General features: G+C 42.9%; 1 protein-coding gene across 1 annotated transcript; it reads right to left on the reverse strand.

Moving 5' to 3' along the window:
• Positions 1-1,366: 1,366 nt before the first annotated feature.
• On the reverse strand, positions 1,367-4,037 carry vgll3 (vestigial-like family member 3). The gene is made up of 4 exons (XM_041951330.1): positions 3,618-4,037; positions 2,719-3,088; positions 2,052-2,597; positions 1,367-1,942 (listed from the first exon to the last, which is right to left on the reverse strand). The coding sequence occupies exons 1-4, from the start codon at positions 3,720-3,722 to the stop codon at positions 1,902-1,904; spliced, it is 1,062 nt and encodes a 353-aa protein (XP_041807264.1). The 5' UTR covers positions 3,723-4,037; the 3' UTR covers positions 1,367-1,901.
• Between the last annotated feature and the right edge of the window lie 12,586 nt (positions 4,038-16,623).

The raw sequence follows: 16,623 nt of genomic DNA on the forward strand, positions 1-16,623 counted from the left end.
TGATTATTAAAATTGGCCTTTTCCCCTCAGGTTTTTTATTTCCGCGCATCACGATTTGTTGATTCTTTGGATGGAAATGCAGCTGCTGAGGTCCAGATTTGAAATTCTGCTGTTTAGTGGAGATGGAGAATGAGAGACGTGGGAGAGGAGGCTGGAATGTTAGTGGGCTGCTACTGCTGATCATACCACCTGGTCAGACCACTCACTACACACACACTCACACACACGCACACACACACACATTAAACACTACTTGCCGAACCTTAACCCTAACCCAAGTCTTCACCCTAAAGTTGAATGATTTCCATTATGTATTTCCATTAAATGCATTTTGTCCACACAAGGCCAGCAAGTCCCCACAATGTGACTGTGGAGACAGCCTGTGAGTAATACATGTCCACACACACGTCCACACACACATCCACACACAGCCACGCTTGCACAAGCTATCAGCCAGCTGTTGGTTATGTCAGAATGGGTACAAATAATGCTGGTCCTGGCCCTGGACCGAGTCTGAACTATGTATTTAAAGCAGCCTTGAATTCTTAATGCAGATCAGTCCGGACCCTCGTTCAAACGCTGATCTCCGGCCCTCTAAAATGTAATTTTATATATAAGATCGTGATTTTTAATAACAGAATAAAGCCAAACCAACATTAACTGTGGTAAATATTTTTGCGTGCCTCTGAGTGGTCTGCCACTCTCTGACAAACTTCCTGTCCAGACAGGAAATCCATTCTTTGGTGTGTGTTTCTCAGTCTGGGAGTGTGTGTGTGCGTGTGTGTGTGTGTGTGTGTGTGTGTGTGTGTGTGTGTGTGTGTGTGTGTGTGCTTGACGTGTGTGTTTGTGTGGAGGCAGACAACAGACATGTCATGGTATCTTATAATAACTGTCTGTGGAATGCAACCCACTTCCCTTGGTGCTACAACTCAGCTCCTGTCTGGGCCATAATGTGCAATATATTGTGTTGCAGTGTTTGTACCCGAAACATGAAAGTTAATAAGTATTGCAACAATACAAGTACTGCAACAACCAATAATGTCTGTATTCTTATTCTGGAGCAACAGCCCAGGTCCAGGTCAGTGGTTATGAATATGGTGTTGAAAATAAAGTCAGTAGGTATTGGAGGATATTTGCACTAAAAAGAATTGAGACAAATCGCAGTTGTTTCATCAGTGAATTTTTTGGCTAATTAGTATTAGTATTTCTTTTTTACTTAAATTTTGGGTGATGTCCTCCATACCCTCTTCAATATAGAAGATTTAGCTAGAAGTGAGTATTTTTCTTGAATTCTGCATATTTCAGGCTGGAAATTAGTAAACGGATGAATCAAAAAGAGCCTTCATTTGCAAATACAGCTCAGCAATTTATTACTTAAACATACAGTACCAATATTTACACTACACAACCCGCAACGGAGAAATAGTGAAGTAGCATTCAGGCAAACGTTTTAGCAGAGGTCATCCAGCAAACAACAACTTAGCCTGGCAAAACTGTACACACACACGAAAACATTAACAGTCGTAAACATTTACTGTACAAAACAACATGTGGATCAAAATCGAGCTCTTGAAACAGAACCACTTGGTCTCACATTGCATGAAAGAAAAACTGGTGCTTGGTGCCGACAGAGAAGAAGAGGCCTCCCATTCTTAAAGCTAGTAGTCTGTATCGTTCTTCAAGGGCCTTGACCTGCAGCCAAAGCACTGGATCGCTCGTCCAAAGCCTGAGTTCATATCCATAATAAGTCGTGTGGACAGTGCGGGACTCATAGCCAACCAATAAGCCGTCTATCTACATTGTACATTACAGTGCTGGTGTTGCAGCCATACATTGATAGAGCCACAGAGTAGGTCCTTTTTGGTGTGAATCGATATTCCTTCTTGTTCTCAGTACGTCAGTTAGAACCAAACTGACGTCTTTGGTTTGGCCTGATCAAGAGCTGCAGGGGAGAAAGAAACAAGGTAAAATTACTATTGTACATTCAGTTAGAAGACAGGTGAAGTTTGACAAAAGCCTGCAATTCAGTGCATACAGTATACTGTATCTACCTGTGTCATACACCTCCAAGGATCCATGGAGGGCCGAGGGGGTCCAGGTAACAGTGGTAGCAGTGATTGGGCTGTTGCTGCTGGGGTCCATCTCTGTCTTCACTCCCTCGCTGTGTGGAGGACTCCCTGCGCTGGCAGTCGGCTGGTTCTGGTTCCGAACACCGGGCAGCAGCAGAGGGTTAAACCTCGGATCCAGCGCCGGACCGTGGGTCGGGTATGAATGGAGCATGGGGTGGTGGTGCCGGGTGTGGATGTGGGCGTGGGGGTGAGCGTGGTAGACGTTGTGGACGTTGGGGTAGCCGCTTGTGCTCTGGGGGTTCAGGCTGTAGGTCCAGCTTTCGGGGAGGGTGGCCGGGGAGGGAAGGCTGGCCTGGGAGAGCACGTGGTCTGCCCACAGGGCTCCATCCGGGTGGTTGAAGGAAACAGGGCTGGAGGAGAAGTCGGGGTGGACCGAGACAGACACCGATGGGAGGCAAGACCCGGCCTGGGTTGGATAGGTGTTGTTCCACACTGAGCTGCTCTGACTCTCAGAGAGACACCCACCATCTAAAACAACAACAAATTCAGTTTTTATTGATCAGCTATGGATTAGAATGATCAGCTATGAAGTCAACCAAAGTCACTCAAAGGTTTGAAGCTTATATCATTTAACCAAAGTTTCTCTCACCTTTCCACAGGCCGGCGGCGGCTGAGGCCGACGGCTGAGTCACCCTGATCGGCTTGGTCTCGCTGTTGAAGGTGCTGGACTGGCTGAGCGCCCGGGAGAAGTGCTCGTCCACAACGTCGCCGATGTCCCCTTGGAAGTAGGTGAACAGAACACACCTCGAGCTCAAGTACTCTGCCTCGGCTGGCTGGGCACCATCCTTCAGCTCCGAATCGGACGCGGATCTCCGGCCTGATCCAACTCCTGGCGCCGCAGGAGCCTGCCGGAGGCCTTGATCTCTGGAAAGCATCCCTCTTAATCCTCCTTGTTGCTGCTGCTGCTGCTGCTGCTGCTCCATACACTCCTGCATCTTACTGTAGACACTCAGCCTTCTCTGGAGGAAGAGACAGAGAGAGATTAACTGACACGTTCAGCCGAGAAAAAATAGATTTGAATAAAATAAAAAAAGAGTTTGCAATTTAGCAGAGCCTAAATGCTGTTTTAGAGGAATCAGCTTCTATTATTTCATGTCAAAATGCAGGAATATTCACACTCATACCAGTCATTCTTTTCTGTGGGAGCAGCTTGGGAGTTGTGTGAAAATGAGTTTCCTTTTTCCCATACTGCATTCCAACTATTTGTAAAGCTCAATGCGCCTCATCCACATTCCTGAGAGACTGACTGGCTGTCATTACATCACCGTTTGACCGCTGGATTAATAGTTCCGTGTCATTACGCCTGACCTGAGGTGAATGCCGAGCGCCACGCTGGAATTTAATCATTCAAAACTGAAACTGAAGTTAAAGAGGCGTGTGCGAGGCGTCAGGAAAGTTTGAGGTGGCGTCCCGAGCAGAGGTCAGGCGAAATTTATGGTAAACTTTATCCTGGTAAAAAAAAAAAAAAAAGTATGATGAACATCTCACCTGTTGTTGCTGGTGATGGTGGTTATAGTATGTCGCCTTGTACGCCGCTGCAGGGAGGTAGTGCGCTCCATAGCTTTGGTGGTACATCACATCCAGGCAACTCATAGCGACGGACCGGAGCGCTGAACGAGAGAGAGAAAGTCGGGGGAGAGAAGCGCGCACAACGCAGCCGAAGAGCGACTCTCCACTCCTGACACTTCAGACGGGCTGTATCCTCCGAGCCATCGGTGCCTCCATATATGCCCAAACGCGCACAATGGCCATGCCGTCCAGTTTGCATACAGACAATGCGCCTCCCGCTGTGCGCTCCACCAGCACCACCCGGGGCCACGAAATGGATCAAAAACGGTATGAGACAAACACACTGTATCCCAAAAAAGAAAGAAAGAAAAAAAAACTCTTCTCTGACAAGTTTTCAGGCCGCTTCTGATTGGATGAGTATTCCTTTCCCTCCTCTCTCTTTCTGTTTTGGAGGGGAGTTATATTTAGAGAGGGCTGGGGCCATTTATTCACGCCCACCGGGGAAGGGCCAGCATGGAGCAGTGGAGTTTAGCAAGGCACTAACGGCAAAGCCATGAGACTGAGGTTCCAAACCCAGTGATGGCACTCATTCATGAAAGTTTAATGTACTGATACTCCTGTGGGCCATCTTTAGAGCTTATAGATCAATGACCCCTGACCTCAGTGGTCAGGATTTCGGACTGAAGTGTCCCTCTACACATGAACTGACTCCGAATGTTTTTAATTTTTTAAAATATTGTACTTTATTTTGTAAGTTTTATATCCCATCATGAAAGTTCTGTTTTAAAGCTTTCTCCACACTTCCAGGAACAAGATCATTTTTTTGATGGCCTGAAAACAATCAATATTTGAAATGGTGCATCTACAAAATACTGCAACAACCCTTTAAAATATCCACCAAGTATTTAACTGTAGGATACAAACTCCCTCCCTGGTTGCTACAACTCCTCTTATTAGGACTGGATTTGATTTTTTCCCTGAAAGAGCAGATTTTAATGAATTAAACTGAGTGTCGATTAATTGTTGTCCGCAGGTCATTTTTGAGCAACAGGTGCCGTTCAAAGGCAGGTGAATTTTAGCCTGTCGAAATCACCTTTAATTTTACCCTCCAGGTAAAGGTTAAAGGTGACAGAGAAAAGCAACAGATACAGCAACAATATTGAACATTATTTTTTGCGTATGTGTTTGTGTCTTTGGTTTCTAACTTAATTCAGTTAAAATTAAAGTTGCTCGGATCATTAATTTTTGCCAGATTTTTTTCTCTCAAAATAGCTAAAAAAAAAAGAGAGATTTTTTTAATAGCATTTTCACGTTTATTGGATAGCAGAAAGTGTGGAGGCAGACAGGACAGGTGGAGAGAAGATGAGTGACATCTGATCATCAGTTTTTCCTCTTCCAATGAAGCCCCCTGATGGACTGAGCGGAGCTGTCTGCTGCCACCTGTTGGCCTGACCAGTGACATGACGCGGCTGTCAGTTTGACCCTTCATGAGAGCCGCAGTGAGCTGCACACTTGTCGCATCCATAACACAAAGCAGATGGCCCAGAGTTGGACATGTTGATCTTTAGTAATGAGAAGTGATTACACAAAACTAATAAAAATCCAGAGAAGGATATTTAATGTATCACAAATTGTTCAAATGATTTCAAAATGTGTCCAACTTGCTCTGCTAAACTTTTTTTCCCTTTTTTTTTAAGAAAACCTGGACCATAAACATCTGATGGCACAAATTCCAGATTCATTGCTATAATAGAGGCTTTAGAATCTAAAGCCTCTATTATAGTTTAGATGCACACGTAGACACTGAGCTTTTTAAATTATTTCTTGTTTCAGATCATATTCTCCCTTCAGTCATAAATATTAATTCAATCTATAAATCTGTTATTATGAGGCCATTAAAAATAGGCAGATTATCCATCTACTTCAATATATGAGAAGTGATTCCCATGAAGACGTATTGTTCAGTAATGAGATGCACACTTGATTTTGCTATAACCATAGCTGGGCTTCTATGTAAAGTACAGGATACATTATACTGTGATGTTTCAGTTTCAGCCTACTGTCTCCCCGCTGAACTACAGCAGGAAATAACATGCTGTGAAGGGCAGAGTGTACACGGGACATTAAAGTAATTTCAGGAACTGATCACTGAGATTTTTGGTTCCAACAAAAACCTGAGGACCAATAATCTCTGCAGCACGATTGCCAACATAGGGACTGACCCCAGCCAATCATGAACCTTTGATTCTGATCATTTTATCTAGCTTCTTAAAGTAGAGTCTCTGCTAAGAGCTTATGGAATAACATTTCAGGTAAAATGCTTTTGAGGAATAAATAAAAATGATTTCTAAATTAGGACTTTAACTACTAGTGTAATGTAAATACATAGACATGCATTCAAACAATAAGAAAAAATGAAGTTTTCTGTAGTCTGTGTTGAAAACATGATGTTAGGGAAACATTTAAGGATCACCTGCAGCGCATAAAGGAACAGAATGAACATGCATTATCCAACATAACGGTTGACACATAAGTATGTATTTAGAGAAATATTCTTTATTCAGATTCCTCTTAGCTTCCATAATGTGGTCACTAGTCTACCTGTGGTCCTCACAAAACAAGCACAATAAAGACAATGATACCCTCAGAATTATGACTAAACAACACGTGTTTAGTCACAATTAGCAAATATTTAACTATGAAAATGTCATTATATACCTGCTAAACTTCAGCTATCAGTTAGCAGCACTGTGCCTAAGTGCAGCCTCACTGTGCTAGCATGGCTGCAGACTCTTAGTCATGCTGACCAGCTTTTTCCATGGTTTCCTTTTAGATGTATCTGGGTTGTAAGATGAACAAGGCCTTTTCAAAATGCACTCTAGAGCTCTTGAGCATCTTTCTGGGAATGCCTATTATCTCCATTGTTCACCGTTCTTCCCTGGTCAATGAGCATACACCAATGTACTGTGTCTCAATAGCAAACCTCATTTCACCTGCAGATTAACCAGTGCTACTTACCATTCAGCTCACTGCAGTTTACAGAGCAAAAAGGACAAGAGTTCCTTGAAATTCAATTCTTTATTTTGCACTGTACAAGAGGTCTGCACTGACAATTCAAACTCTCGAGCCTAAAAATGTTTAGCCCAAGTACGATCCCTGAGCTCATTGGGCATGATGGGTTATAATTTTTAATTGCCAACAATGTGCAGTGAGGGGCAATGTGCAGCTTTTTTGTCATGGCTGATGCTTCCTGCAAGTCTCCAGGACTTCAGTGCAGAGGTACTCCCGAACCGCCTTAAGGTGCACTTAAGCACCAGTGTCATCGCTCAACATAATTGCCCTTCCTGAGCAGCCAATGGTTGCGGCCCTTTAAGAAATTGTGCCCTCCGTCTTCAAGCCAGACTGTGTGAGGAAAAAAGCCATCCACAAATATGCAGGATGATTCCAGTTAACTGTAAAAAACAAAACAAAAACAATTACACTGATTCACATACCAAGAAAAGAAGACAAGGTCAATAAAGGAGCTGTCGTGTTTGACATAAAAACACGTAGAATCTGACTTTTAAATATTTCAATATGAGCACTGACCCCATCTTATAACACACAATTTCACAAGTAGCAAATTACTCTCATCCCTGTCAGGTTAGCATCCCAGAATGTGACTGACACTCACCAGTGGTTTCAAGTTTTCTCAGTTCAAACGGAGGCAGCAGTGTGCTGCAGAGGCAGGCAGTGATTAGGTTGATGACACCTGGCTCCTTTGCTGCACGGAGCTGTTCCCCAAAGTTTGGCTGTCTGAGATGCACAGGAATGATTTCCTGTCTCACATACAGGAAATTGTAATAAATAATGCTCCAAGTGGAGAGTTTTGTCTCTGCTGTCAGAGAGAATGTGCTGCAGAGGGGTAAAATGTGTTTTTATAAAAGATAATTAGATCACATACATTCTCTGAACCCATCATGTATCATCTGGTAAAGATTTAGCCTCTGGGGGCAACAAGCAATGTGGTGGGGCTTCCAGTGCAGCCAGCAGATATCTGTATAATGGATATCCAGGCCATCATTTCGCTCACATGCATATATCAGTTTATAGAGATAAGATCATACACGACCCCAGTGATTTTAATCTTAAGGTTGAACAGCTCTTGGTACACATCAAAGCCTCACTGTGCACATACATGCCACGCCTGCACACCACACATCAATCCATCATGCAGTCACACTGATAGGCCCTTTGACTTGTGGGAAAAACACAGGTGTTAATAATAACATTAACAGTAGCTCTTTTCTCTTCAAGTGTCCCAGTAAGTCGTGACAGTGAGCCAGCATGAATGATAGCAGGATGAAACTGAAGCAGCTCAACTAACTTTGGCCATCATTAATTCCATTATTTCCACCTGTGTTTTTCCTGCTGTGACATGTCTGAATGTGTCCTGTGAAGGACCGACATGAGGTTATGTGGGACCTCTTGACATGGCAGCTGTTTACACAAAATACAGACATTTTAAAAAGAATTTTATGTCAAAACTTATGTAATATTTTGTCCATAGATCCATTTGAAAATAAAGCGAATCTGTGCATTTATGCATGAAATGGCATCCATAAATTTCTTCACTGTCTGTATCAGAGATGTACTTCTTCTCTCGCCTTTCATCTCTGCTTTACCCCCACTGTGACGTCTGGTGAAAGGTAACTGTTTAGGAAAGACAACAGGAAGATTTATTATTTATTTCCAGGACCTGCCCTGCATGCTGCTTGCCAGGTCTGATGGGACCCCAGAGACTGGCAAGCGAGTCACCGTCTCATCGTTTTCACTCATGTTTCATTCACTTTGATTTCACAAAAGCAGCGTGAATTATTCAGCCGCAAGCTGACGGTGCGATTAGACACCGTGAAAGTGGGGCAGCTTTTTCGAAAGAAAAGAACTTAGGAGTTAGAAAAACATTTGGAATTTTGCTTATTTCATGGGACCTCAGCTGTGCACACCGAGGTCCATGATGAGAAAATGTTTCACTTGAGAATAAGAGTGGAAAGCTGAAGGAGGAACTGTCTTTGAATTGTACTGTAATTGCCAAAAATGCAGGCGCATATTGTGACCTCCAGAAGAGATGTGGTATTTAATGAGGAGCAGTAGTACCTGCCAATGTGTGGTCAAATTAACTGATCAATTTTACAATGAATAAGCCTTCAAAAAAAACAGATTATATCTCACAGCAAAGTTGAAAAACAGTGAGTGGGGCAGAATTTAATAAAACAGTCAGTATCAGCCCCATAAATCATGCAAATTCTGCTGCCGCCTGCTTGTCTTGACCTGACAGATCGCTCACTGTGACAACACCGGCAGACAAAGAGGCTGATTATATAATTGTGCAGAGACGGCAGAGTTAGTCCGCATCTCCATCTAGTGTTCTCATAGAGGAAATCTGGTCCCTCGCTGCGTTCGCTTGCTTTGGAAGTGGGGCAGTGGAACAGTTAGAGTGATGCCTGGAGACAGTGCAGGAAGTATCAAAACACACAGATCATAGACACACACACACACACTTGAGCAATCACGCACACTTGATAGTGCGCATTACAAGAGACAGACACACACGAGTTCTCCGACACAGACGCTGGACCTCGGGGGTTTTCCAGCAAACATCTGGAGCAGCCTGCGCCTCTACTCTTCTGCTCCTTAATGAGGCACAGAGATGATTATTAGTGGATGTTTTAGAGGGGAAAACGGAGGGAGGAGAAGGGAAGGGACAGAAATTAAAGGGGAGTTTGGAGAATTGTTTGCTTTTCCCTCTGTTGCAACGAGTGGCACCTCCAGTGTTTTAGATCTAAAGAAATTTCACACGCCTGATAAACTTCCATGACTTCAGATCACAGACACATTTCAGAGGAACATTGTTGTCTGAGAGGGAGGAGGTTTTGGGGATACATCCCAAGAAACCATAAAAAACAGGTCACGGGTGTTTTGGCCCAGATCTGAGTCTCAGAGGTAAAAAAAAGAAAAGAAAAAAGTTCAACCTCCAAGTTTGGAGAGACACTGACATTTAAAAACAGTTTTACCAACCATATGGAAAATGCATTTGTCAAACTCCTTTTCAGCATTTTCTTGGCAAATTAAAAGGTTAAACTCTCTTTTAACCTCACACGGCGCTCCTGATGAGGCAGGTGTGGCAGAACGCTGAGTGCTGTTGATGATGGTACCTCACATTAAGCAGAATGCAGCATCATGAGTTTTATAGTGCGGTTGCTGTCGTTCTTTTGCCCTGGAGACAGCCTATGGAAACACACACCTGCCTGAGCCGACTCTCTGTACGACCAGAAGATGATGATGAAGATGAAGACAATGATGATGAGGATGCACAAGGTTCTTGTGCACAATCAGGCAAACGAAAGAAGACTGCATGTGCACGTTTCGCTCATGCACATTTGGATACTCGCTACCTACGTAGATCTCAGTGAGCTGCAAGAATTTGACCAGTTTTATTGTTGGTGGATCCTTCAAAGCAACTTTAACAATACTTTAGGGTTTTCATGGCGAGGCTTTAAAATGTGGATGGAAATGAGTTACAGTCGGTGCGGCCACTCATTTCATATTTCAATGTGATGAACCTCTGAGAAAAGGAAAATATATGCAAAGAGCCAATATCTGCCCAACGAAATAACATAAATATTGGTCAAACTCTTCTATTGCTTCACGCATACACACATGTTATCTATATGTGTACTTTCAGTGGGTGATTTTATGCAGTTGCTACTTCAGTATAATGTGTGTGAGAGGTGGGGGAGGAGTGCAAACATTAAAGCCTAATTAAAGGACCATTAGTGCATCTTCAAGTACATGGAGTGATGCAATATGAGTGGATTTTTATTCACTTCAGTCACATTCAGAAGAAAAAGCTCTACCTACTGCCTATAAGGTTTGCCTCTAATTTAAAACTAGAACACGAGTCTTGATGTATAATTCAGTTTAACTGAGACACAAAAACAACATGGTGGGATCATTTGTATTGTAGCACCAGCGCGTTTTCTAATGAGCAAAAAAAGAGTCATTTGGAAGTTAATGGAAATGGAATTTCCATGTTAAACCAAAACGGGAAAAAAAATGGTTACAGGGCCTTTTTTTGTCAAACAGAAGCGCCATGCTTTCGCCTTTTCATTATCTCAACGATCTCACACATTCAGTTTTAATTGTTCTAGCCATTATTGCACATTTTATAAATGGAAAATAGAGTTTTAATTGCAAAGACTAGACAAAGCAAGGTACTTCCTTCACAGCGTGCACGCTTGTGTGTCCGTTAACAAAGTGACCAGTGGATATTGGGTTCCCTCACAGCTGACCTCGCTTAAAAAGCAGATAATTACTTCGTCCATCCTCCAGTTTTAACTCATATTCTGCATGTATAGAGATAGAGGAGGTGCCCCGGCTGCCTGGCACAAGTTAATGAGATGATGGAGACTCAAAGACAGGGTCGTGTCGATGGAGGGGATGTTGATGTGTGCCCCCCTTGGAGGGTCGAACTGGGGGGAATTTCACTTTTAAACAAAAGCTGGACATGGATTTAATGGTTAAATGTGGAAATCCACAGCAAATTGTAAATAATACTCCGGTTATGAAGGACATTTGGTTTCATGCTTTGGATGTGTGTGAAATTAAGCATACAGGTTCCTTTCCGGAGAAACAATTGGTTTAAACAATGACACAGTGAAGAATCTAGATTGGATTCACATTATCTGTGACAGTAATGAAATGCTCTCCGGCAGAGGTAAGACTGACTGAAAGACACAAAGGAATAAATAGAGACACAAGACAATTCTTTTGCTGTGTTGGCACTTTGAGTGAAAATGTGGGACAGGGTCAGTCTTAGCCTGTTTGGGGCCCTGGAGGAAATTTTGCTTTGGGCCTCCCTCTTCCATATCTTGGTCATCCAAGCTTTTTCCCGACTTAACAAAACTTTCAAAACAGGTTTAAAAACAGAATGTCTCTTCTTTTCATGAAATATTTTTTGTTGATTAGACTGTTTCAGGCTTTCTAGCTCAGTCTTATCTGCTCTCCCATAAAAAAATGTTATATTTTTCTAACATTTTTACACATAAAGGCTTTTATTAAGGGCAATAAACAAGTGAAAATGACAGGGTTCGAATTCACCCAAGCCTCTACACGAATAAATCTCAAAAGTAAAGGAATTCATTGAAAGCAATATGAAGCCCAGGGAACATGTCTGGTGTATTTTTGACAAAAATAAAAAGAGCTTCCTCTTTTTAACATTTAATTATTTATTGAACAGCAGCAAATTCAAAGCTGAAACTGTTGGTGTGAGCCTGGTATCTGCAGGTGATTTTCTGCTCTTCCAGCTTGATGATTCTCAATCAGCAAACTCACCTTTCCTACAGCACTTGTGCAGCAATTGACACTGACCCACACAGACCACACAGACAAACACAAACCTTCATCTCAAATGCAATACCTAGAATTAAACACATTCATTCAAGATACATTGTTTTGGCTTTTCAGAATATGGCATTCAGAATCAGGATAATCCACAATATCTGCTGCATGTATTGATATGTCATAAATACTTCTATGTACTACATATTAGATACATGTTTCTCAGCTACCTGATTAGTAAAGCTTCCCACTTCCCCAAACCTCCTCCCTCCTGTGCAGAGCGAAGGACTCGTCCTCCGTTGCCCTTCCAGATATAATGACTCTAATTCCCTCATGCTAATGTTGTGTCTGAGCCTCGGCCCCTGCTGGGACCACCATCCCACTTCTGGTGGTCACAGCCTGGCTCCAGGGCGAGGAGGACTGTGGACTGGAGAGACGGAAGAGAGAGGAGGGAAAAAAAGAAGGGGCAAAGGAGGGTTCTGGTTTGATGCATGTAGGATCCACCATCAGACAGATTGGCCTCCTCAGGCAAAAAAGACCTGTGGATAAAAGAGGGTGTCATTGAACCGTGTGTGTGTGTGTGTGTGTGTGTGTGTGTGTGTGTGTGTGTGTGCGTCCCTGAGTGTGACATCCAAAATTGGCGCCAGCAGCAGATTTAAACAATAACACCTCGCTGTTTGACCTTACCCACAAAACCATGTCTGTAAGATTGTGTGTGCACATGTCTGTATGTGCTTCGCACCTGCATCCTCGTGCCGAGCCCGCCTGCTTGCATTGGAGGGGGTGCGTGTGCGCGCTTCGTGGGAGGCTGGGGAGGTTGCGAGTGGCAATGATGATGAGCAAACACTACAGGGGAGAATAATCTCTCATTACACACAATTCCCTGATGCTGCACTGCGCCGGTGAGCGCGACTGGATTCGTCCCACGGGCAGAAATGAGTGGAGTCACTCACTCGATTTATTAGAACATCCCAAACCCCCCCCCGCTGCTGTCACCCTTTCTTCCTGCTTCCTACCACCCCTGCTTCTCTTCCCGCTCTCTCAACCACCTGCCGTCTTCCATATGTCCTAAATCCTCTCCGCTACTGACACACCATGTTTTGAAACTGATTAAAATGTCATGAAATAATTCCCCTTGGACATACAGGGCGGCACTGGTCATCTCTACTATACTATAACTGCAAATGATAAAAGTGGATGAACATCTTATTTTGACATAAGTTTGACATTTTGGGAAGTATGTTCATTCACTTTCTGGCCAAGAGTTAGATGAGAGGATCAATACCACTCTCATGAGTGGCCTGTTAGCTTAGCTTAGCATCAAGACTTTAAACAGTGGCGCACGGTTAGCTCAGTCCAAAGGTAAGAAAACACGCTAACCAGCACCTCTAAATCACTCACTAATTAAGTTGTGGTATTATGGCGGTTATGTGTGGGACTATTTCTTTGGAGTCCTGGAGTCTTGCCATGATCTGGAGTGGCCAAGAGCTCCCTCTTTTACAGTTTGTTTTTTGTGCTGATTAGACAAAGTATATGGCTTAAGATATGATAACTGTTTACTGGCTTTAGCTTAATATTTAACAGAGAGACTTGAGAGTCGCATCAATCTTCTCATCTAATTTATGGCAAGAAATCGAATTGGCTTCTTTCACAGAAAGGCACATTTCTTTAATAAAGGGACAATGAACAGCATGTGCTGTATCTGTATGAGCCTGTAGTGCAGAGTCCAAGGTTTAGATCCAGATTTCCTTTTGGTGCCAGACTTCTTGATTATCCTGTGAACTGTAGCTTCTCCCCCGTCCCTGCTCTGCGCTATCTTTCCATTGATTCACTCTTCTCGTCCTCACTGTGAATTTACCCTCTGTTCTCCTCCTGTAATCCCCCTGGTACTCCTTGTGTCCTCCCTGCCTCCCTCTATCTGTCTCTCTCCATCTGGGCAGCAGTGAAGTGTCCATCCATCAGAGAGAAGAAGTGCTGTTGAAATCCCGTGCCTCCCATCACATCCCCCTTCTCTCACTGTGTTTGCATACAAACATATTTCAGCCTACTTTTACATGTCAGGGGCACAGGGAAGAAAGTGGCATATAGTCATATCTTATATCCTATTATGATTCAGGATTTATGCTTGATGGATATGGGGAATGAGATTTACATCCTGAGGAGGCCTGAGGGAGCTTTGTTGAAATTCTATTACAAATGAAAAAATAGAAAACAATAATGGCATCTGTGGTTTTTCCTGCATTTGGGGGAAATATTGGCTGTTTTTTACCAAAAAAATGAGACATCATTGAGTCAGGGATGTCTGTCCCTGTTGTGATGGATAGGAAGTTGTTAAACCTGATTTCTGGTGAGACAATTTTGCAAGCTAAAGTAGAGAAGAAAAGTTTTTGTGATGCTTTGTCTAAATTACAGTATATTAAAGTTGCAAGAACTAAAGGGGGTTGAAAACACAGATCACTACCAATGTTTGTGTGGCTGTCAGGAATGAAAACAGCTAAATTGTCATTCGGTATGAAATATCAATCAGCTCTTGTCTGTTTTCCTCACAGTGAGACTCAACACTTGGCTTCATCACTGGATGTCCATGAATGGGTTCATCTGCGAAGAGGAGACACAGCACAGTTGTTACAAAATTACCTCCACCGTCATCAGATGAAAGGTTTTGTGCGATTTGTTCGATGATACCTTAAAGCTGAAAAGCTTGATGTGCTTTATGGCTGCGACTCCCACTGATTGTGCTGAGATCTCATTTCACACATGATCGTCTGTGTGTGTGTGTGTGTGTGTGTGTGTGTGTGTGTGTGTGTGTCCATACACTCTGTAGTTAGTGCCTGAACATTATATGTCTGCTTGCCCCGGGCTAGATCACAGAGAGGAGGAGGAGGAGAACGGGAAAGATAGTTGAAGAAAGTGGAGGAAAAAGAGGAGAAAGTGATTCTGAAAAAACAGTGAAAATGAAGGAAGAGAGAGAAAAACATTTTTTCACATTTTATATATTATGTAGATTGATTTTGTTTCAGTTCATGAAAGCCAAATATATATTTTTTAATCTGTTTGTTATTTACTAGAGATTTATTTATTTATTTTTTGCCAGATAAGCATGCATATTATATGGATAATAATAATATTGATCAATTCTACAAGGTGTATTTAATCAAAATTCAACATATCCATCACAGGAAGTAAAAGGCTCAGATTTAATCTTCACGTATTGATTTACATGTTCCTGCTTTGTAGCAGCAAAGCCAGAGACAGATACAGGCTTGGTACCTGCAAGCCCTGTGGGTGCTCTGGGCTAGATTTATCACCACTGGGGCTCGCTGATGATGAGGCCGTTTAGTTGGGGGTCCCTGTAGTCCTCCACTGATTAGCGTCAAACATCTTCCCTAATAACCTTAACAAGAACAACGCCTCAGGACGACATGCTGATGCACACAGGCAAGTCGTATGCTTACACACACACATCCTTGGAGATAGAGAAAAGAGCTAAAGGCTACCCATCCTCCTCTCCTTCTCCTCAAAGTCACCCCTCTCTCCTCTGCTCAGGCCATAACTTGGCATCTCTTACAATTTTAGGGTTGAGACCCCCCCCCCCCCCCCCCCCCCCCCCCCCTCCCACCACCTTGAATCTTCTGCGCTACCTCCCACCGCCAATTCCAACACGGACACACACATCCACCAAATTGAGTTGGTTATGGTTCAAGAGTCCCACCTCTGCACATAAAGTTGCTCTCAGCATCAATATGAAATAAGACAATGCGAATACATGAATACAGACCTGCGTGTATGAAAACCCCTTGTCTATTGGGATCAGGAACTGAGGAGGGAAATTGAGAATAACAGAATTTATGATGCTGTGAGAAGCTGCAGGCATTATTTTATAGACAGTAACTCCCACTGTGGATTATTTCCTTATAACACATTACATGTTTGTGTGCTATGACCAGTCTATATACTGATACCATGCACCAGATACACAGACTGCTCACATACACCAAGTGCAAAAAACCCACTTGAAAGCTTGAAAGGAAGGGAGAGCCAATTAAGACATCAATTGGATTAAATATGCTGTTAAAGTAAATCTGTAAAAAAAAAAAAAAAAAATACAAATAAAAGTACTTTAAATGACAGACGACCCACCCATGTCCACATGGCTTCATTTCCTTGCTTAGTCCGACCATTTAGCAATAGTAAGAAATGTCTTTGTTGCCACTTAACATTTTAATCTCTTCCCCTGCCTTTGTGCTGCATTCACTTACTACATGGACTGTTTGGAATATTGGCACTCTACTATATTTTCAATGGGTATGAAGGGTGTACTAGTTTAAACACATTTTATTAGATTGTATTCTATTTTTTTTTAGTGTAGTGGCTACTTTTCAAGGTGCCGGTACTATGGCACTGACAGTGGGGCCATCGTTGTCTGGCTTTTACTGTTCCACCCTTGTACATGCAGATAGCTAGATCTCACGTTGGTATCGGGATGGCATTATCCTGACCTCCAGATAGTCATAGGGTTTTATAGTCCAGCAGACAATAGACGGATGACACCACTGTGTTGACATTTTTACACGGGTGAGGCACACTTTTCTGCTCATAATGGGAA

This window comes from Chelmon rostratus, chromosome 13, assembly GCF_017976325.1.
Source record: "Chelmon rostratus isolate fCheRos1 chromosome 13, fCheRos1.pri, whole genome shotgun sequence".
Classification (NCBI taxonomy): Eukaryota; Metazoa; Chordata; class Actinopteri; order Chaetodontiformes; family Chaetodontidae; genus Chelmon; species Chelmon rostratus.